The 22,874-nt window shown below is 46.7% G+C and overlaps 1 protein-coding gene across 7 annotated transcripts in view; it reads right to left on the bottom strand.

Moving 5' to 3' along the window:
- Window positions 1-5,897: 5,897 nt before the first annotated feature.
- The window catches only part of LMO1 (LIM domain only 1), a 59,084-nt gene continuing 42,107 nt past the window's right edge, over window positions 5,898-22,874 (bottom strand). For all 7 annotated transcript variants that reach the window (XM_069016805.1, XM_069016802.1, XM_069016808.1 and 4 more), the window contains 3 exons: window positions 21,250-21,463; window positions 10,378-10,503; window positions 5,898-6,344 (listed from right to left, as the gene is read on the bottom strand). In XM_069016805.1, coding sequence (XP_068872906.1) covers window positions 6,239-6,344; window positions 10,378-10,503; window positions 21,250-21,463 — 446 coding nt within the window. In that variant the 3' untranslated portion in view covers window positions 5,898-6,238. The remainder of the gene's footprint in view (window positions 6,345-10,377; window positions 10,504-21,249; window positions 21,464-22,874) is intronic.

Raw genomic sequence — 22,874 nt, 5'->3', positions numbered from 1 at the left:
TGTAGCAAGAAGCAGTGTGACTTTGCATCCCTTCTCCTCCAGCTGCCTGTGCTTCCCCAGGAATGGAGCCTTTTAAATATGTTTTCATCAGCTGACATTTAAGTATGAATAAACAACTATTATGCATGCACTAAATATTCATGTTTTACAACATTGCCGTTACACTGAGGGATTATTTATGAGGCTGCTGCTCCCCGCTGGTGAGGGGACCTGGCTCAGGGCAGCCAGGAGCAGCCCCTGGGCTGTCACTGTGGCCACGACAGAGCCACAATGTTGATGTTTGTACCTTGCCAAAGGATGGCATTTCCTAGAGCTTCCTCTGGGGTGCAAAGGCAAGGCATCCTGTCCTGGAGGATGTTGTGTCCTGAGCTTTTGTATTCCAGTTGAGACTTTGGGGCACCTTTCCTCCTCCTCCTCCTCTTCCTCTGGCAGAGGTCACTGCCTCAGCCCCCAGGGCTGCTGTGACTGCACCGTGTGTGCTGCCAGGGCAAGATGCTTCACTGCATCTCTGGGCTCTGTTCAGCAAGAATTTAAGAAATAGTAATTAAAAAAAATGATGACAAAGACACACTCTTCTCAGAAAAGCAACCTGCAAACAGAATCCCTCCTTCTGAACCCAAGTGCTGAACATTAAAGGGGTTACTTAGATTAAATAATAGACTTACTGAAAAGCCATTCCTAGAGAGAGGGGCCCGTTCTATAGGTGCCACTGATGCCATGAAGATTTTTGCCCTTTCCTTTATACCCCTGTTATACCTTTTTACAACTTCTGTATTCCTAGTGCTTTTTCCCTACATTCTTGGACTTGTTTGTTAAGCTAAGAGACTAAACATTTTAGAAGCTTTGTAGCTAGAGATCAGTGTGCCCCAAGGTCCTCTCCAGAACACATTCTGTAAACCAAGATAGAACCATCCAGGGGAAGGTTCCTTGGGGAGGGGGGCTCACTTGAGCCTCTCATTGGGGAATCTTTGATAGATCTACTAATTAGTAAAACCTATAATGTTATACCCAATGTTGGGGAAGACAGACAGATAAAGAGAGAGAGACTTGGCAGGGTGCATCTCGATGCATATGACCTGGATGTGTATACCTAAGGATCCTTAAAATAAATACCAAGGTAAAATCCCTTTTCCCCTTCCAACCATGTGTGACTCTTGATTTTAAGACCAGGAAAAGGCATCACCACTGGAGGATGGGGACAGGGACACCTTGGGCAGGGTTTTGGACATCCACTGCCCTTGAGCCACCAACTGGAGGCCACAGCTTGAGGAATCACCACTGTGATGGGACCCGAAGCCAAGGGGAGAAGAGCGACCCAGCAGCTTCCAGGGTGGATGTCACCCAGGGTTTGTCCTTGGAGGGTGGCAACCCATTTCAGAGCAGCATTGATGGCCACTCTTATCACTAACAGCCTACATGTAACTCCACTGGGATAGGCATGGCTGGCAAAGTGCATGGGGAAGCCTTTTGAGGGGGGAAAACCCCAGGTGAGCTGCAGAGGGAGAGGTAGACCAGAGGAAATTGATGTTTTTCCACTGCTAGGATGCACACGGGCCTGCAGGGTAAGCCCCAGAGTGAAACAGGTTTTGAACAACAATATTTTCATTAAATAAAATCACAATTTTCTACAGTTTCTGCAGGGATGTCAAGACCTTTAAGCAAATACCTGACTCTATTCAATAATAAGAAAGCTATTCTCAAGGTAATTTTCTAGGTAAAATCACCCATAAAAGCTCAGGTTGCATTAGCAACATTTCTTTCCAGCAGTGTTATTATCAAGGACTAAAACAGGCAGCTGGCCCCTCTGCTCCCCTTCAGGCAGACAGCAGGCAGCACCTTCTTCCTCTCCTCAAATAATTTAAGTTAGTAGTGAAACATTCCTTCCAGGAAGCTCCTGTGCCTTCAGGTTCATGTGGCTGGTCAGCAGTGCACCCTGGATGTGCATTTATATTTACACCTCCGCTGTTTACATCACTTATTAGGGGCTTCATAGTGCTTTTGTAGCAAAACTGATCTCTGTTTTGGGCACTTGCCCTCCAATCACTCAAAATAATCTACCAATATTTGGTACTTTCATCTGCAGCTGGTCCCCTGCTTCATTTCACCTCTCTGTCTCCAGCTGTTTCTGGGTTTGGTCCTTCCAGCTCTGCTTTCTCTCAGACCTTCCCTAAAAACCTTCAGCACCACAAAACTGCCCTGCCAGATGTCTCAGCCTGGATAGAGTTGCCCCTGGCATCCTTCAGAATTTTGCTATTAAACCCAGAGGGGTCATTCCCTTCCTGTAAGCAGCAGAAGGCAGCAGCTGCTGGAGCAGGTGGGAAGCCAGGGCCCCATAAACAAGGACAGGGCTTAGCAATGGAACACAGAGTGAGCTAATGAAAAATTAAGTCACAAGCTACCACTGGAAAGCCATTTCCTCCTCCAACAACTCCACATTTCCTGACCTAGCAGGGACAGCCCCAGGTCCTGGATCATTGATGTCACCCACAGCCACCATGGAGCATCCCCAGCTCCATCCCACCACCCTTCAAGCACAGCAGCTGGCACGGCTCCATGGGGCTGCTAGATCATTTGGGAAGTGGCTTTTGAGTGATTGCTTGGAGGACGTTGCTCACGGCTCCCCCACCCCAGCAATTTGGAAGTGAGGCGCAGGGCCCCCACTGTGCTGGTGACAGACAGACCTGGGCAAGTCCCTGGTGTGTGGTAGGGGCTGGCATGGGAGCAGTCCCTGAAAGCCTGGGGAGCCTGTTGGTGTTGCAGACGTCTGCCCCTGTGCCCACAGGTCTGCTGATTTCCACACTACAGACATTTACTGTACGTGTTTGCCGCTAGGGAAAGCTGCTGTCTACGACTCAGCTCTATTACTGGAAGAGCAGCAGCGGCATTTGTGCTACTCTCAGTATTGCATTTCCAGGACCTGCTCTGTGGCTTTCGAAATCCTCCTCCCAACTCCCCACATCCCCCCATGCCAATTAGGGAAGATGCCTGGTGGGGGTGACGGCCCCCTCCCCTGTGCGGCAGTGCCGCGCCGAGGGACTGGCGCCGAGCGGCGCGAACCATCCCTTCTTGGCCTTGGGAAGCGCGGTTCACAAGCCAATGACAGAGGGATGGAACGCAAATATAGCATTTCTTGTAAAGTAAATTAAGCTAACAACGAGGTAACAAACCGCTGTTAATATTAGATTAACTTGTTTGGCAAGATATGAAATGGGGTGAGCCGGATTGCCGGTGGCGCAGTGCTCAATAGCGCTAATGCTGCTCAGGGAAGTATAACATCCCTCTGACAGACAGGGGCATGCTCCAAAAATAAAATAAATTAAGTCTGCAGGAAGAGCCAGAATCTGTGCAGCAATTACACCAGCATTAAAGATGAATGGAGACGAAGCCTAAGATTCTGATTGCCTTTAAACACTGGCTTGTTTTTAATCTCAAAATCAGACTGCGCTGTGATCAGCCATTAGCCCCAACCACAAAAAGTAAGAGAGGCAGAAGATCCTAGATTTTAACATTTGTAGTATGAACTTAAAATTCCTCTTTGATCTAAGATAAGGAGGCAAATGGCAGATAATGCAGAACTTAAAGCCAGTTGAGTGCAGTTGGCAGCTGGGGCTGACACAGGGAACAATGGGGGCTTGGGCAGAAGGGTCACCGGCAGCCGTGTCCTCAATGCGGGGACTGAGGCACAGGCTTAAATGTCATACTATATGCCAGTGGTCACTAAACTGATTAGGCAGTGGTTATCTTTAGCAGTAAAAAGGCTATCTGCTAATACTAAATGATTAGTGGCTAAAATGCCATTTACTCTGCTCTGATTCCTTGAATGAATATTTATGCCAAGTGATGACTGTAACACCATCAAAAGGTTTCCATGCTCTGCTCCACAGAGTGGAAGTGATTATTCAACAGCAGGTCTGCACTCCAGCACTTGTTTCTATTAAGCAAATTTGCAGCATTCAGACAAGAATTCATGATTGCATTGTCCTCCTGGGATTTTTATTTTTAAAGGTATCCCACCTCCAACGCTTCTGGGGCCACGGGCTGTGGCAGGTAGGCCTTGTCTGCTGTGTAGACACAGAAAAGAGGAATATGGATGCTGCACAATTTCTCCCTTGTATTTTTATTAATAATGCATGACAATTGGACATTTGCCACACCCCATTCAGCACTGAGTTGTGTCCTGCCCCAGGCCTTCCTCCCACCTGATTCATGGGCCACAGAGTAACGTAGGTACCTTTCTCTGAAAGACTCCATTTTTAAACTGGTACCAAAGCCCTGCTCAAAAATCTGAACTGAAACTGAACAGCCCCACCAGCTTGTTTGGTGAGTGGTTTTGGTTTGATTGTACCACTCCCTTCCTCACCGTGGGACAGCAGCCCTGCACTGCCATTGTGTGCTGGATTGCAGCAAATCCCACGGGTGGGCAGGCAGGCAGGCAGGCAGGCATCGACTCAGAGCACAGGCAGGGGCAGTGGCTGTCTGGCAGCCCATTTCAAAGCAAGGAATCAAAACATTTGGGCAACAAGCTGCTCCTTCTGTAGCCCCAGGGTGGCTGCCTCCGATAGCCCCTACAAAAAGAGCATCAACTTTATAGTTTCTCAAAAGACAACCTCCCCCCACCCCAAGAAGCACTAAAACAGAACGGCAGTTTGAACACCCTATATCCATAGGCAGCTATAAGTGGCTCTTTAACTTCTATTCCATGTTTATGGGAATAAAAAGGGATGAGGCCACACATTTTATACTGGGTCTCCCAACCCAAAACATCTGTTTGCAAAGGAAAATCGCTCAATCAACCCACATGTCTGAGGTAGCTCCAGATGACAGGCAATATTTTGAAGCAGGCTAAATGTCTGGTGGTGTTTTGCTTCTGCTTGGCCGTTATTCAGCACAGGCGCACATAAAAGCATTTCATGCAACAGGCAGAGCAGCACCAAGCTGCACTGCATCTGGCATTTGCAATTCAGAGAGCACACACAAGCGACCCAGGACCAGCAACCAATTAAGTCACATCAGAAAAAAAAGTAGTCGGTGTCTATTTATTAAAGGAAAGAGGGGTAAATCTAAGAAAAAGCACGAAGACAAAATAAATAGAATTGCAGCCATCCTTTACAGCTACTGGTGCACTATATTAAAGTGACACTCACTATACAAAGAAATGTGTTTGATACAGTCCAGTGGGTTGCACATGAATTGCATAACCTTGAAAATCATTGCACAAAGCATCGCAGCAGGAACACAGTTCAGAATTTTTTCTCCGGGAGATGCCTCAAATCTGATCGCTTTTATTGTGTGGGAGGTCAAAGCACCTGGCACAGAGTAAGCAAAAAGGGCTGGGAGCAGGGATCTGCTGCATCAGCGCCCGGTCACATCCCAGCCCTGACATCAGCTCTTGCAGCAGCTCTGACCTGGACAAGTGATGCCCCACGGGAAAATCCCACTGCCTAGCAAAGCCTTGAAATTAATATTCTGATCAATGCCCAGGCACCCAGTGGCAGGGCTGAAGGGAGCCTGTTCCTCGCAGCCCAGACTGGAGACACCGTATGAGCCAGCCAGCAGGGATTCCGTGGAAGTGCTCTGTCTGCATCCACAAGGAGCCTCTCAGCCAGCAGCTCAGCACGGCACAGCAGCCTCGGTGGGACCCCGCCAGCGATGCCGATGGTTCCCAGCCATCACCTGCCCCCAGTTCATTCCCTCCCATTCTGCAGGGAAGCAGGTGGTTGGACGGAAGTCTCCATAACCCTGCAGCAGCATTTTACCCAGTTATTATGAGAGAACCTGCCTCTGCTGTGATCCATGCAGTTTCCAGGGATTTATGTACACGTTTCCAAGTCTGCTCAGCATAAAGCACAGGAAATACAGGCTTTTGCCACACGGGGAAGAAACCACAGCAAAGATGACCAGGAAACATTCATAATTTTTAATTCACACCAGTAATAAAATTGCATTACATTTTTCATAAAATAAATGTTCCAGTTTATATACAGAAAACAGACTGTACAGAGCCCTCCCCCAGACCCCAAAAACTCACAAACATACAGGCAATGCAGTGCTCAGCTAAGCAGGCACAACTGTACATCTAAAATTGTAACTGCTTTGTGTTGGGGGGGAAAAGTACTACAATGTATATAGTCCTCTCTGGACCAAGAATTAAAAAAATATTGCAGGCAAGCTGACAGACGCCCTCGCTGCTCGTGCGGCCAAGCGCCCATCCCACAGTGCTCCAGCAAAGCAGGGGCTGTTATTGAACCTGGGACTCGAAGCTCCCGTTCAGCTGCCCTTCCTCATAGTCCATCTGACACAAGATCATGTTGTTCTTCAGGAAAAACTTGTCTCCCACGCAGAATCTGGAAGATGAAAAAGGATTAGTGGGCGTGGGTATGAATGGAGGTGAGTTCGGGGGGAATTTGAGGCGGTTTGGGTCGGAAGGCGGCTCTGGTGAGCAGAGTGTGATTTCTAGCTCTGCCAGTGCTGAAACCCCTTGCTGTCCTGGGGTTTTGCTGTCCCTTTCCCTGGCACATCCATGCTTGGCTCCAGGCCACAGGGAGCAGCTCAGGGGGCAGGTCTCCCTCTCTGTGGGGTCCCATGGCAGCTGCAGGAGGAGGTTGGGAGCAGTTAAGGGATTTGTCCCTGCAGACAAGAGGTATTGGCTCTCCAGCCAGGAAATCAAGCGGGCAATATTACACGGAGCCTATTTGAAGTTTTTGCTGGTATCCACATTTCCACAGTTCCCTCGGGTGAAGCAGTATTTACACTAATTTCCAGGCAAGGACTGGCTATTAAGTCCTCCCTCACCCCCTTGTGTACAGTGCTGAACAATAAATAGAAATTTCTCGGTGGCTGGACTCCTAACCTTTATCTTCATTGAGCGAAGGGCACTGCTCTCTATATACCATGTAAATTGTTCTGTTTGTCTTGAAGTTGACAGAGAAGCTTGTGATATTTAACAATTTTATTTGACCATTAAGGTCAAAAAAGTTCCACATATAAGATCGGAGAGGTGTGAATTGGCAGCCAATAGCTTTTCCCACCCTGCCTGCTTGCTCGGGAATCAGAAGCTAATCTTTACTTCTTAAGATAACAAATAATGTTCTCTGCACCCAATTCAGGGGCTGGTTTTTGTCCATCACACTGGCAGGGCAGTGACAGACCAGAGCACAGGCTGCGCCAAGAGCTGAGTCTGAAATCAGCCTCAGGTCCCTAAAGCAGAGAGACACCCTGGGTCAGGCACTGTGCCTCCAGGCAGCTCTGCACTGAGAGGAAGGGGTAGGTACCAGCCTCTGGCAAGGCTAAATATCCACTGGGCTTTGAAGGAAGATAATTGGAGATGACCCAATCCTCAGGAGACTTAGCAGACCTCCAATGCCCATTTCCCCTGCTCCCAGGCAGAGCTTTGGCACTGCCTACTCCTTGTCTAAAGTGCTTTCATCATTTGTAACTCAGGCAGCTTCAGGCAGAGCATCCCCATAAAACTGAGTATTTTCTGCCAAAAGAACAGGACTGATAATTTTCGAGCTCCTTCATAGGGCCAACACGGGCACAAGTTTTCTCCAACTGGACACCTGCAAATAAGCTGATTAATTTGCCAAGTTGGTGCAGAGAGAACTGGGCACTGGTTCACACTACATAGGATTTCACTGAAGACCTTCCATCTTCTTCCCTCTGTGGCACATGCTCAAGTAGCTCTGAAATTCAACCTTTTCTGTATATTAAATAGATAAAAATTACTCCTAATTTAAATCAACAGCTTTTATGGTAAAAAACAGTACTGCACACACTCTCCTTATGACCACCTTCCCCAGCAGCTGGTTTACTCACAATGAATAACAGACACATCTGCTTGCTTCTCACTACTTATCCCCACCTTAAGAGCCATATAAATCTCCAGGAAGAGAAATGCAAAAATTACTCTTGCAACCAGCATCGTCAACAGCTGTCTCTTGCTAAACCTGGTTTTGGGTCTAGAGGAGCCAAAGGAGGAGCTGGAGAATTTGGGGGTTTAAAGCATGGTAGGCTGAGTAGTAATGCAGGACTTGCTGCAAACCTGATGTTTTAGGGAATAAAGTAATGAAAACACTGCACACTTGGTAAAAATATTAGCGATTTTGCTGTGATAGATTCAGCACTCTCTACAGAGTCCAGCTATAGAAGGGCAAGTAAACTGGAAGAGAACTAAGGAAAGGTCTTCATCATCAAATCTCTTCAGAGCTGAAGAACAAGAAAGGGTGAGGTTTCCAATTCAGAACTAGAACTGGCATCCACCTCTGCAATTTTGACTTTAGGTTTACTTAATCTCACTGTTCTCAGTGTCATCCCTTACACGATCACTTCCATTCTGCCCTTTCAAGCCAAAATCGCTACAGAGTAAGTAATGAAAATTTGTAGCCCTCTGGCCTCAGCCAAAAGTAAGAATCTACACGTAGCCCATCTTTCAGAACAACTCAGCCCCTCACAAACTGAGCAAATCCCTTGTGCATCACAGCACAACTCTGCCAGAACGGGGGGATTACCTGCGCTCTCCTGCCGGGCAGTGACAGCCCCGGAGGTTGTCTGAAGGGCAGAGTGGGACCACACTGGCAGCTGGAGAGGAAAGGGAGGGAGATGCTTTGGAGTCTTTGAAATAAAGGGTGAAATTTAAAAGAAATTCCTGAAAAAGAAAAGTAGGCAGCACTGGGTTTTTCCGTGAGAGAAGAAGGGTGAAGTAGGGGTTTGGTGACAGAGACTCATCCTGCAGACCTCCAAGGCCAGTCTAGCCTGTGCAGCCCAGAGCTGGGACTTGCCTCTGCCTGAGGGGACATTTGAGATGCTCCAGCCCTAGTTCTGGGGTGGAGTTTGGGAGCACCCCTCTCCTGCCCGGGAATCATCAGGAGGCTGGAAAGAGCTGCTCCTGAGGGCCGAGCCTGGCAGCACCCACAACACGCCCGAGTCTGGAGACAAATCCCAGAACCGACTGGTGATTGTAGCAGTGTGGAAGGAGCATCTAGGGGAACGAGGGGATCAGCTCTGTGTTCAAGCGTCACCAAACAAGACCGGGCAACTGAAAGCCCCCGCGTGGCTTCCGCAGGGAGCCCAAGGCCAGGAGCCACTAGATGTCACTGCCGCCCGGCACTGCCACCGCGCCCGTGCAGGCGACAGTATTGATGGAGTTCTGTGCCTCCAACCAACACTGCCCCCGCCTTCAGCGAGTCAGGGGAGCCACCTCAGTCGCCTCCTCCGTGCTCTGGCACCAACCAGCTGACACCAAATTCACCTCTAGGGCTGAGCCACTGTCAGAGGGTGCGAGAGCAGAATCGGACAGGATCTCCCAAGTTCAGGGGCAAGGTGGCAGGGGCTTGCATTCACACTCATGTATGGCTGCTTCATGAGAGATCCCACTGTGGCTCTTTTCTAGAGTGAGCAGCGCATGTGTAAGTCAGGCTTTTAGCTTGACTTTTACAGAATTGGGTTCTCCATCTTCCCACAAGTTTTGTCATCTCTCTCACACTTTCCTACGGGATGAGAAACGGCATCCTAGTTTCACCTTTGAGAAACACAACCACAGATCCAGAACAGGAACCCCAGCACAGCCCTTGGACCCTGGGCAGTCAGTACAGCCTGACTAAGCAAGCAATAAGGACAGCAAGCAGTTTCAGGTCTATCTTAGACAAGGATGGACAGATGGATGCATCAGAAGGTGACACAGTCTGGTTCTGTGGGCTTCCATTCTGCCTATGATGACCAACAAACACAGGAAGATTTTTCATGGCCCTCCCAAATTCAACTGGCTACAGGTAGTCGAAGTGAAAACACTGTGCATGATGCTTTATTATACTCTCTGATAGGCATCTTCCACTGGGTAAAACCCTGCAGAAAAACACGTAAGCCCCACTCAAAATGATACCACCAAGATGCCCTGTTAGTTACACAACAACTGAAAGGATTTGTTCCTAGTGTTGGAAAGGGCTTAGCCAGAGTATCTTTCTCCTTCCTGCCCCTTCTCTTTATCCTTCTTCTGTTCCATCCCCAGTTTTGAGCGTGTCAGAAACATGATTTAAGCGAGATAACGTCAGTTTGCCAGAGGAGGTCCATTCACCATCGTCTGCCTTCTGCAAAGAGGGTAGATCCTGAAAGGACGCTGGAGCAGTTTGTTTTATTCAGCAGCAGCTGTACAGTCTGTGTCTGTGTCCTCCCCCTTGCCCCTCCAACTCCCACCAGCTCCAAGGGGATTTGCAGTAAAAGGGCTACAGGTACTTACATGCATCCCCCAGGTCAGCCTGGCAAACCAGCCCGAGCCCTGCCAGCAGGCTGCAAGCCCCAGACGGGCAGTGTGCATCAAACATTTCCCCTATTTCATGGGCAAAGGTATAAATCAGTTTGTGTGTACAATAACTGTGTCCTCACCGCTGGTTGCAGAGCTGACAGGCAAAGCAGTCCAAATGGTAAACATTATCTCTGGCCCTCATCACCATCTCAAAGGCAGGGATCAGTTTACTGCAGGCAGCACAATTCCCGGTGGTACCAAAGAGCCTGCCAAAGAAGCACAATCATTAGAAGCCATTTTAATTAAATGGTGGAAGGACTAATTAAGTGTAATTAGCAGTATCAAATACTGTATTGCACCAATAAATAGAAGTTGCAGTCTCCATTTCACTGACCAACCAGCGTGCGGGAACTTGGGATAAAACTGCCTGGTGAGCAGGCTCCGATCATCGAGATGAAACTTCATTTGGTTTGTGAGCCTAGGGCTAATTTGCTGTCTAATGGAGAAAAGCATTAAACACTTAGAGCACTATTTTGGGGCTCACAAAATTTCAGTCAAAAACTATCTGCCTCTCTGCAGCAGTGGGGTAGGTGCTGGGAGCTGCCTGTCCTGCTCCACATGGGCTTGCTGCACTTGGCCGCAGCCTGATGGAGAGACAGGCTGGCAGCAGGACACAGAAGTCCTGCAAACTTTGCCAATCCTGGCAGGCAGTGCTGTAACAGAGCTCTGGAAGAACCTCACTTACCTGCTGTTTAAAAAGAAAAAGCACGACTTCCCTTGCAACGAGTGCACAGCATTTCGCAAGGCATCTCAGAGAGCAAGCCCTGCTCCCCGGCTGTGCCCCCCTCCTCCTGCCTCCCCGGCCCTCCTGGGAGCCAGCTAAGCCCTTCCACGGCGGCCTGAACAGCATGCTCAGCCGTTCCACTTCAGCTCCCCGCTCCTCCAGGACAGCCCTTCAGCACTGGAAGCTTTGCCATTTCCATCTTGGCTTTCACTATCTGTCTCCCCAGATGTCTGCTGCTGTTACAGCTCCTGTCGGGGGACTCAAGCAAGGCTGCGGCATCCTTCCTGCGGCCCCCTCGCCTGAGGTGTCCCTGCAGACCCCGTGTGTGCCAGGGGCACGGTGCCACTGCGGCATCAGAGCCGTGCCAACCGGCCGGGGGCACTGATCCACGGGCTGACAGAACCAAGGTTCACCCCAGCCTCTGGTCAATAGGCATGTGGTTAGTTACTTTGCCTAGAAGATGATAAAAATTGTATTTTGGGGGCAATGAGCCTCAAGACGTACGATCCCTGCTGGCCATTAGCTCTGTGCACGCAACGCGCCGCTGCCCGCAGACAGATCTGGGCTCATGGTTTGCTTCAAGCCATCGGTTCTGGCTGATTCCACAACACACAGATGAGAAGCATCAGGAAAATCTATAACCAATTTCTAAACCTGCAATTTCCAAGCTAATCAATACTAATTATTACTGGCCAGTAATTGTGAATTAAAACACCCAGCAGTGTTACAGAAACCTCCACACAACTCTCCCACCCTCCTCCACTGCCGTGCTCCTGAAGTCAGCTCTCTCTCCAGCTGTAAGAAAGCCCACCCTTATTTTTCTTTAGAAGTGGTATCAGTGGTCTTTCATTAGGCCTGGCCGGAAAACCCCAGGCCTTCCAGTGAAGAAACAGTACTGTGTTTTCCCTGGGAGCAAAACAATGCAAGCCAAAACAGAAACACTCGTGCAGGATGGAAAACTTGCAAAGGGAGTACTGAAACGTCTTCCCCTACAATTCCGTCATCTGAAAGCTGAAAGGCAGAGTAAAATCCCAGCTGTATAATTTGCACCAGCAAAAGTCAGCCCCTTTCTCCCTGCAAGCTCTTGCTCCTGCCCCCACAGGCAGGCCAGGCAGGGGAGGCAGCTGGGCACGGGCCTCAGCTGCCTAACGCCAGCAGACTGGACTGGAAAAATGCGGCACTGAGAAGCGTCCAGGTCTCCACCCTGGAACGCCTTGGCTCTCATTCAGCACCCACTCACAAATCAAGCCATTACTCCAGACATCCCTCCCTTCCTCAGCGTAGCAGCCCCTTTTCCACTTGGGCACAGCAAAGCCTGACAGCTTTTGCCAGGATTTTCCTATTTCCCATAAAACCAGGCATCCGTTTTTAGAGTACCCAAGTCACAGCAAACTCAAAAAAATGAGTCAAATGCATTAGGCAGGGAAACTGGGAGGTTAATCCTAGATTTGCTCTGTGCCCAGCACTACTACATGCACAAGTATAAAATATCCATTATTCATTAGCATCACAGTTGTGTGGAGCTCAATCTAGATTAAACAAAATAAAGGGGCCCCAGACAGCACCATTTGCATTGTTAAGCAGGTGCTTTTCTTCAGCCTTCAAATAGGAGACTTTTCTAAATGGAAATGATGGGGAAATTTGGACAGATGTTCACTTAACTATTTAAACAGTTAGCTTAAGAAACATGAAAAATGTATTTGGCATCGTATTCACCTGTCTCCTTTCAGGGGTTTTGGGGGTAAACCAATTGTTAAACAGCTTTGACTGTTTGCATGAGATCTGAAGCTTATGTTCTGTCCAGCTGAAATCGTGTTGCCTTCTAATGTCTACATAACGTAGCTTCCAGCGAGTCGGTGTGCTAATCTTTTTCTCTTCTATCAAGTTTCACAGCCCTCCACACCCTCCCTTTCACAACAGATGAACATTTCACACTTATTCTAGCACCTCCTAATTTTAATCTGCTTTTCGGGGAGTGATTTAGAGCCCCATATATTCACCATCCTTCTAAAAATACGCTGTAACTTGTACCTCAGTGAACATGACTTTTTTTAATCTGTTGGAAGAAGACGCAAAATGAATGGAGTCTTTTCCCTTTTCTTGTTTCCTTGTGGAAAACCTGCCACCTCTGACATCTCCTGATCCAGAAGCTACTTGAGCTGAAACTTTCTGAAGTGGGGAGCTTAATGTTATTGGAAGGAGGGAGAGAAGAGAAGGAGCAGGAGGAAAAACCTTCTGCCCCAAGCCCCATCTGTGGTTAAATTTAAAATAACCCCACATGAACAAACTGATCTGCATTCTGTCCCCCAGACACCTTCGTAACAGATGCAACACTCTCTCACACATTCACACACACGAAGTTGAAGCGCATCAGAAAAATCTATCAGAAGATGTTTAGCCTCTACTTACCAGCTCCGAGCCATTGGCATAAAAGAAGCTGGAAATACAGAAAGTTTTCAGTTTGAGGTTGTTTTGCTTCTTCTGAAAAACCCTATTTATTCACTTCCCTTTGAAGTTAAAAGGCAACAATTCTTAAGTACAGATTTATTCCCTTTATGTAACAGGAAGACCCAGCCAGCTTGTAAATAAGCATAGACTATGCAGATTTAAAATTTAGCACAATTAAACTTTTAGCCTGTGGTAGTAATTATGTTTAATGGCTCTTAGCCTGAACTTAACCATGTCTATTGTTGTCAGCCAGTCTAAAAGCAGGAGTTTGTCCAAGGACAATTTTCTGTAGTTTATGGGCACACTAGAAACCCCGCTATGCCCTGTTCTCATTGGCCATTGATGTCAGTGTGTATAGTAAAAATTAAAGCTAATTGGCACACAGGAGCAGCCCTGAATGCAAATGAATTAATGGGAAAAGAAGGGAGTGCTCCTGGAAGCAGTAGGCAACTGTCAAAGGATGGGTTTTATGTAGTCCTGTCTGGGCTAAAGAGCAGTCTTCTGCATGGTGATCCGGACCTCAACAGCTCCATGAGTACACCTCAAGTTAATTCAAACTATAGTAATGTCACAGCACCCTGCAGGGTTTTTTTTTTGGGGGGGGAAAGAATGGTAAAGGGTTCTTACTGGAGGGAAAACAGTAAGAAACTTTTCATATGAACACGTTAAGTTTAGCACCTTTTAACAGATTTTTCATTCAAACAAGATGTTTGGGGGGCTAAACTGAGAACCTGTTTGCCTATTTCTGTCACCACTAGGAACAACAATCTGGTTTAGTCATTGCCTACAAGGAGAGAGTCTCCATTTCTTCTCACCCCCTCTAGCCTGGTGTCTGACTAGATAGCGGCTTGCAATCAAAAAAGGAGGAGAAAATCTTCCCTCTGCAGAAAGAGTAAAAATTTTGGAGCTGTTGACTCCAAAGGAGACAAAAAAAGAGGAAGAAGGACAGGCACATATAAATAATGAGTGGTACAGAAAGGAAAGGTTGGCAGTGTCAGTCAGATTTTTTTAAACACAAAACAAGTTCAAAATTCAAACAGCTGAGTCGAGACTGATAATCCCTCCCCAAAAAAGGGGTTTTTGTCAACACTGAAAGATAAGAATTATGAAATGAAAGAGGACTAAACACTAACCTACAGATAAATATCTACATTTGTAGATATTGTGTACAACTACACATTTTTCTACATGTTTATATATCCAGATTATCTGGTTGTACAAGTTCTAGAAGAGCTATGGAACTCCATACTCATATCTTCTCCAGGTGACAGAGGTTTTCCCATACACCTTCTCTGCTGCTGTTTATTTCTTAGTTTCATCAGGACCTGCTGTAGAACAAGACTTGCTTTATGTACCTGAAACCCATCATCATGAAAAGAAATGGTTTTGCCCCCACCTTTTGAAACAAAACAAAAACTGGTTTTTCAGTGAGGGTGGCTCTTAAATACTGCAATCAGTATTTTTCCCACCTGTGGATATCAGAAATATGCTGAGGTACAAGTGTGATTTGACTGGAATATTGAATATACCAATAAATGCAGGGAAAGCCTGAACATCACTAAAAAGATAAAAAGAATAAGCTTAAAAGCGACTTCAGACAACTTTCCTGTGATCAGCCTTTGTGTAATATTAGAGAAAGCCTCAGTGACAGGAGATTCAGCACTGTAAATACATATTAGCTGGTGCACCCTCCTATCCAGAACGCCGTTGTCAGGGCTGCAGTGGGAAGTCATGTCAGCTGAAGGAAAGGAAATGCATTTTGATACTAATGAAGTTGGTCAAGCTGTCCTCTCACGAAGCCTTCAAGTTCAATCCCAAAGAATTTACATCTTGCATGCCAAAGGGTTTGGCATTCAAGGACAGCATGGCAGGGGGAGCTGAACCAGTACAGAACAGCCCCTGGCCAAGTGACCACACTGGTTCAGAGATTACTGGGCATGAACTTCAAGGTTGCTCAAGGGAGTCTGTTTTCACTTGAAGGACACATCTGAATGTTCACTTATTTTTACTCCTTTGGCCTCTCCCTCCATCTTTCCAGCGGATATTTACAGAGGGGTTGGGACTATTAGCAGGTAGGAGAAGTCCAAGTCCTCCTCCCCTGCCCCAGCCGTTCCCATGGTATAACTGAAGCTGTTGACCTTAAGCCCATCCTTGCTCTGGCACTGCTGAACACAAGTGCAACAACGTCCTCTTAGGAGAGTTTAAACAGAGCAGTCAGAAAACGGCAAAGCTGAAAGTGCTGGAGGCATGCTAGTGTACCAGAGCCAGGCAGAATTACTTCCCATTAGCTTTCCTCCTCAGTGAGAAGTTGTGGAGATGGAAAAAAAAGGGCAAAAAGCAAACAAACAAACAAACAGTACGGGCACAGGCTGTGAGAAACTCAGCTACTGTGGAGGGAAAAAAAAATATCTGTACTTTAACATCACAAAGCACAGCAATATTGCCAAGACACATTGTATTTTGAGCCTAATTAATCCTCCTTAATCTGTACAGACACCAAGTGTAGAAGTGAGGGTGTCCTATGTAGCACGCAAGACGCTCCCTATTGCGAGGCAAAAGCAGCACTTCAGTCTAGTGACATTTTTAGGCTCTGAGCAGACACCATTTGTTCAGACACACTGCATTTATACCTCTCCTTCCCACGCTGAACATGTCCCTTGAAAATCCGGCAGGGCATGCTCCTGGTGCGTGCATGCACACTGTGCTTCTCCAGAGGAAAAAAAAATGTCCCAAATTCTCTCCTTCCTGCTTCAAAGGTGCTGCAGCTTCTGCAGGTTGAAGCCACACTTCGAGTATTGGTGGTGTCTTGGGGAGATAAACTGAAATTCTGTCTGTTGGGGCACACACGTCTCGGTTCCCAAAGGCTTGTTCTCACACATCCAGCCGTGGTTTAGTGGTTTGGCTCAGGGCTGTTGCCACTGACTCGAGGAAGGCCACCAGGAGGAAGGAATTTGTCCACATTCTCCTGTGCCAATAGAGCAGGGCACCCGCGTTTGTGCTCTCATCCCACAAGAAAATTAAACCCTGCACATTTGCAGGCACAGGAGGGTCCCAGAGTTGCAAATTGCCAACAAGATGCAGAACACTTCACCTAAAGGGCTCCTAAAGTGATTCACTGACAGAATGGATGCCCCGGGGCGTTTGGAGTAGAGCAAAAACCCCAGGACTCAGCATTTAAGTCATTTGAAGCAGGAGTTGCTGAGGGTGGAGTTCAAGCCTCCCTGATACAATCAGTGCTGAGGGGTGACAGGGGATGGCAGTCCTGCCAGGAGGTCCCTGTCCCTCAGACAGGATGCAGAGGGCTGCTCTGCTCCCTGGAGGCACCAACACCAGGTGCAGAGTGATGCCGTGCTGAGTTTGCAGCCCTGATGTGGGAAGGTGGGTGAAAAGAACTGCCAGGAAACCCACTGAGAACAGCATCAGGGTTTCCCAGAAAGCCCTTCTCTTTTACTGATTCACCATCATTTTTTAATGCAGGTTTTGAGCTTTCTTTGGAGTCTAATTAAGGCCCCAATCAGTTTATGTGATGAAAAACTTTCCCAACGCCAGCATATCAAACACGCAGAAGCAACAGTTCTGCTCCTCTCAAAGCAAGCCCGACTTGCCTTTGCTCATGTGAGGGCACCATGCTGAGTAAAAAGGAAAAATCACGTTCTTCATCAGCACTTCACAGTGAAATTTAAGTTGTCAGCTCCTCATGGGAAATCCTGATGCAACACCCGGCCCGTCCCTGTGAAGCGGAGCTTGGTGAATGTTTAATTATGCCTCGGAACAAACACACATCGCTGCGTGGGGGCTGCAAGGAGCCATCTGAGCCCGCATGCTAAGCTGCTCTGTCCCAGAAGCAGTTCCTTCAATAGCATTTGCTTATCAAAAATAATTAGAGGTAGGAATGCTGGAACTGTGATTATGGAACAAATGGTAAATCTATTTGCTGAGACGAAATGTATTGAAAGATACATCGAGACACAGCTGGAGACTGAGGTGATACCACAAGGATAACAACTTGAGATCCAATTTCATCTTTCATGATTAAAAAATGAGCAAGAAAGTGTTTTATGAAATGTGAAGGTTAACAAATGTTCCTTCACAAGCAATGACGACAGTTTATCTTTTGAAACAAATGATCAGGCTACGGTCGGCTCGCAGCTCCCGAAACACGTTGGAAAGATTGCTGCTGAAAACCCACCGAGGATCAGCACACACAGCTGGCAGCCCACCGTGCTCCCAGTGCCTGGGACAAAGCCAGCTCCAAAGGAACACTGCCACAGCGGGACAGAGCTGGCCATGCTCCTGTCCCAACCCTCTGCCACAGGTCCGTCCCTCGCCCCAATCCCTGCAGTGGCTGTGGCTCATCCACACCTGCCCTCAGGAGGGGTGGCACAGGAGGGTCCCAGAGTTGCAAATTGCCAACAGAATATTCCAGGAGCCCTCTGGCTGAATTCCTCTGACTGTTCTCCAGTCCTTTGGGGTGCAACTACATTGTGAAGTATGAAAACTTGTTTTTAGGAACGAGTTCTGCTAAAATTTGACTAGTAGACCAAATACCGTGAGTTGTTTAACAAGGAAAAAAAATGTGGCTAGAGACTCTAAAACTACTAATGTGAAGAAATTACATAATGACAGGAATGGTTAATTTGCCAAGAAGAGAAATTCAATTTACCAGGAGGGAACAGACAGTAGAGAAGATCGTGATGGCAACTTTAGCTCCTTCTATTAATAGAACTAATAGTTAAATAGAGAGAGAAAGAAATATTATGTGTAGAAGCCAACACAAGATGTTTTAAAGTAAAAAAATTGCTTTCTATTTCTATAAATATGGGACTGCATAGCAATGCCCTTATTCCTATCCTGGGAGCCTGAAAGGGTTTCTTAGCTTCAGGAGAACAGATCCCAGGAGTTCAGCAGAACCCCCCAAAAAAACCCAGTATAAACTAAATTTACTTATTAGTAAGAATAAAAGCCACGATATCTGTAAAGCTGCCTAAACAGCTGAAAGCTAATTAACAACACTGTCACAGAATTCATTATTATTCCTTTCTAGCCGAGTCTTGGTCAAATTTCCTAGGATATGACAATTATACTGTTCTTCCCAACAGAAACAGTCAAAGCTCTAACACCCTAAATTCAGATAGGGGGGAAATATTTAATGTAAGGCCACATAAGTCTTCACAGTTTAGCCATGCTGCACAAATAGCAACAGACTTCCCCCTTGTCGGGCCAGGAACTATTCCAACCCAAAAAACAGAGACAGAGGTGTTACAAGACCCCTTTCAGGCACAGAAGTTTGTTCCAGAGACCACATTTAACTGGTGCTGTGACAGAAGCTGCATGGCCATGGTCAAACACAAGTCCCAATTGTTGCCTTCCATAGTTCGTATCATGAATTGCCCTCTCTTCTCAAAGCTGGGACATGGGCCATTTCCCGGGGTCTGCAATGCCTGGCTTCTTTTCCATCTGCAGCACAGGCTTCTGGTGTGCCCCAGAAAATTCACATCATCTAGGGGCCAGTGGGAAAATCACAGATTAAGCTTTTCCACCTCAAAGCAGCATTCTTGGGATAAACCAAGGAAAGAAAGGAGTGCTCTACAACTCCAGTGATAAAAAGGTTCTTCTAAGCCTAACAGCATCAATAGTGCTGTCCTTTGGCACTTTAACATGTCTGCTTTGATGCCACACATTATTTTTGTTATGAAACTAGAATAAACCAAAATCAATGTGGTGCTTATTAAATGGACAAAACATGGGGTAGCTCATAGGTCTCAAAAAGCAAATGTAAATTGGAAACACTGTCCAGCTCAGTATTTGTAGCAGGGTTCTGCAATACATAGAATAAAGCTGAATATCTATCTTCAGGGTCAAATTAAAAAAAAAAAACAAAAACAACACAAATATAACACTTTTTCAAGACCAGAAATGACAAAGTCAAGAGAAGTGAGAAGTAATGAAGTGGAGGATGACAGATGGAGAGACCTGGATCACTTGGCAAGCTGGGTGCAAACAAGATAAAGAAAAGATAATGTATAAACAAGATAAAGTACAAACAAATACTTCAGAAAACAATGCAGCTGTTCCTCCTGGAAACAAAACTATTCCTGAAAGTAGCTCTCCTAAGAGATTTTGGGGGTCCTTGTGATAGTACCTAGCATGACCCAATTGTGATACTGTGATGAAAGGCTTCCTCACAAAGGGAAGAACTGAAATATTCTTCACTGACACATCAGAATTACGTCCACAACACAGAAAAAGTATAGCTGAGCTGAAGAAGGAGAACCAAAATGCTAATTTGGGGGTGGAAACCTCTGTGTTGAATTTGAACCTTCTGGAGCTCAATTTTTTTTAGCTTAGCACAGACAGGGTTAGGGATGCTTCCAGAGCAAGTGACTTGTGACATTAGTAAATATTCAGATTTAAGGAAGGTACAAAAATTATTTCATTACAGTGAAGATAATTAACTCTTTCCTTCTTTCATCACACCCGTTCCATTTTTCCACGGGCTGCTTATCCTGTCTTTTCCACCTCAGATGTGTTCACCTTTACCCAAGCTCCTCCTCACTTAGATTTTGGGGACACGCCCCACCTAACCAGATGTGGAGCTGCAACTGCTGCCTGTGTGGCAGAATTTCAGCTGGGATATTTCATGTGTGCCCTGAAGAGCTTCAGCTCCAAAACCCTCCTGTGAGCAGGATGCTCTTGTGCACTGCTGGGCTGAAGGGCAAGGTGGCAGCTCCCACATGGCAGCTGATAGACTCAGTCCTTCTGTTTGGCTCAGTGCTTAATCTCTCATCTTTAGAAGGAGAAACTTGTTTGTTCAAGTTTACTGAGATAATATTTACTGAAGATTTTCAGAAATGCGTTTTACATTGCAACACACGAAGCATCTGAGAACTGACACTAATCTAGGCAGCCCCTGAACACTGCAAGGTTAGAAGGCATTTTACCTCGCTGCCTTCCAGCAGCGTGTTGGGTTTGCTTTGCTTCAGATGTTTTGCTGGTTGAGCTTGCCTGGGAAATGCTAGCAGTGCGTGAGGAAAAATAAAAGAAAACATACACATTAGCTGGAGATCAAGTGCATTCTTCCAAAGGAAAAACAAAGCAAAACTCAGAGTGTTTTGCAGTGTGACCCTCATAATAATATTTGCATTAGGCCTGCTGTCTTATTAATATTCATTTATGTTTGCATAAAGTATCTTGCACAAAACCCCCATACACACCAGGCAAAAAATCCCATGTGTTATGTATTGCAGACACACACTGACAGGATGGTTCTAGCTCCGAGTTAGTGATGGTCTCTGCTGACTTCCTCAGACAGAAACATTTTTTGAAGTTGATCTGTAATTTTGGAGTTTTGCTCTGTTTAGTTAGGGAAGAGACAAGAGCCCCTTGGGATGAACCTTACTCAAAACTAGAAGCCTGTCTGAAAGCTATGACTGAAAAAGAAAAGGTAAAGGTTTGGTCAGGTCTCAGCTGATATGCAAGGAGAATTAAGAGTTTTTCCTAATTTACTCCGCAAGCAGAGTTTGTTCTTGACAGTCCGTAATAACATAAAGTCATGACCTCCTCCTTCTACCTTCACCTAAAAACAGGATTTCACCTCCCTGATTGCTAAATAAGTGCAAATAAAAAGCCCTGCTTAGACAGTGGAAGAAACTCCAGTCTCTTCTGGGCAGGGCTGGCCAGGCACGAGCATACGTGTTCACAGGAGAGCTTTGGGAAGCCAGACAGCCGGCAGCACGCTGAGAGGCTTCGGGAAGAGCCCACAGTACGTCCCTCTATTTACCTCAGGTAATCTCTGCGGCAGAGAATGAGATTTGCTTTTGTGTAAAGAGTTGATCCAACCTCTCCAAGACGACAGTCACAGCAGGCACACTTTAGACAGTCTTCATGCCAATACTTATCCAGAGCCTTCAGCAGGTAGCGGTCCTTGATCTTCCGGTTGCAGCCAGCGCAGCCCTTCTGCTTCCCTTTGGGTTGTACGGATAACATGGGCACACCTGCAACGCAAACACAGCACCTCCTTTAGAGGACATCCAAACAGCTCGGCCAGGCTGCGGCATTTGGGGCAGATCTGTGAGCAAACACTGCTGCTGCTGCCATTACAAGGAGCTCACATTGCATGGAGCTGACAGTCAAAGGAATTCTAACCTCATTTGCTGTCGCAGTCTAAGAGGGAATGCGACACTTGCAGGAACACAGCCCTTTTTTCCTAAGGGTAGGACTGACACAATGCACCAGACTTTTTCTAACAAACATCTTGCAGCAGAATAAACTGGCTGCAATTTCAACATTTGTTTTTTCCCCTCATTAGCTGTACCCTTGTGTTGTTAATTACCTGCTACAGACAATTAAAAAGAGCAGAAGGGACATCAGTGTATGTACCCCCCCCGCCCCAGTCCAGCATCTTGGCTGAACCAAGTTTGATGGGGAAGGGAGAGGAGTGGGTATAAAAAGATGTTATATGCCACTGTTTTTCCTCTCTTGTGAATCCTGTTGGTGACAGAGGCCTGACCGAAAACCAGAGCAGGCCAGGGACTGCTCCAAAATAAATGTGATTCAAATACCCTTGAGACTGCTGAGAACAACCGCACCAGTGCCCCTCTGCCACTAGTGAAGCCACATTCCTTAAGCAAAGCAGAGCTTTCCTCCTCCTCATGTATGGATGGAGACAGTAGCAAAAAGCCAGGAGTTTCTTCCTCCCTGGAAGTCCCTGCTGGGACTGCAAAGCAAGCATGAGATAGCTGGGTATGAGGTGGTGACAGCATACTCAGGTCAGGAGGCTGGGGGAGACTTGCTGTGGCCACCTTCCTCTCCGTGCTGTCTCCAGGTTTTTCCTTTTCTCCAAGCAGCCAGTGCCTGGCACGGTGAGCACTGACACAGCCGTGATACCTGTCACTCTTCTCAGTTTAAGAGCGAGGTAGGAAAGGACTTCATGGAATCAATAGGTGGAAGAATAAAGAAGGATTGTACTGTAGGTGAGGGACAGGACAGGAAATGATGAAAGAAGAAATTAACTCACTGAGATGCCAGAATTCCATTTGCTCTAGAGCCTTGATTTAATTTGTTATGATTTTTATTTTTACTGGTGTCAGTCACTAAAAATGACAATGCTGGGCCTGTAACAAGCACACTGTGGGCTTTAGCAATGCAGAGATGATGAGAAGGGACACTGTGGCACAGTAGCAGGTGTCACTGGTTATATACTGTTACACAAAGTTAATCCACCCTTTCTGTAGGAAGCGCTGGATGTCCCAGAAAGTAGCAGCCTGATAATAGAATTATTAACAGTCCCTTAACCAGAGAGGACCAAGCAAGTGCCACTGCAGTAAGTGACATGTGCTGCTTTCCTTAAAAGCCAGGGTGACCTGAGAGTGCCTAATGGTCAGCACATGTAAACCCACCACTCCC

The sequence above is a fragment of the Aphelocoma coerulescens genome, chromosome 5 (assembly GCF_041296385.1).
Source record: "Aphelocoma coerulescens isolate FSJ_1873_10779 chromosome 5, UR_Acoe_1.0, whole genome shotgun sequence".
NCBI classification, from domain to species: domain Eukaryota; kingdom Metazoa; phylum Chordata; class Aves; order Passeriformes; family Corvidae; genus Aphelocoma; species Aphelocoma coerulescens.
Note: the sequence above shows the minus strand (reverse complement) of the source record. Positions and strands in the feature narration are given on the sequence as shown.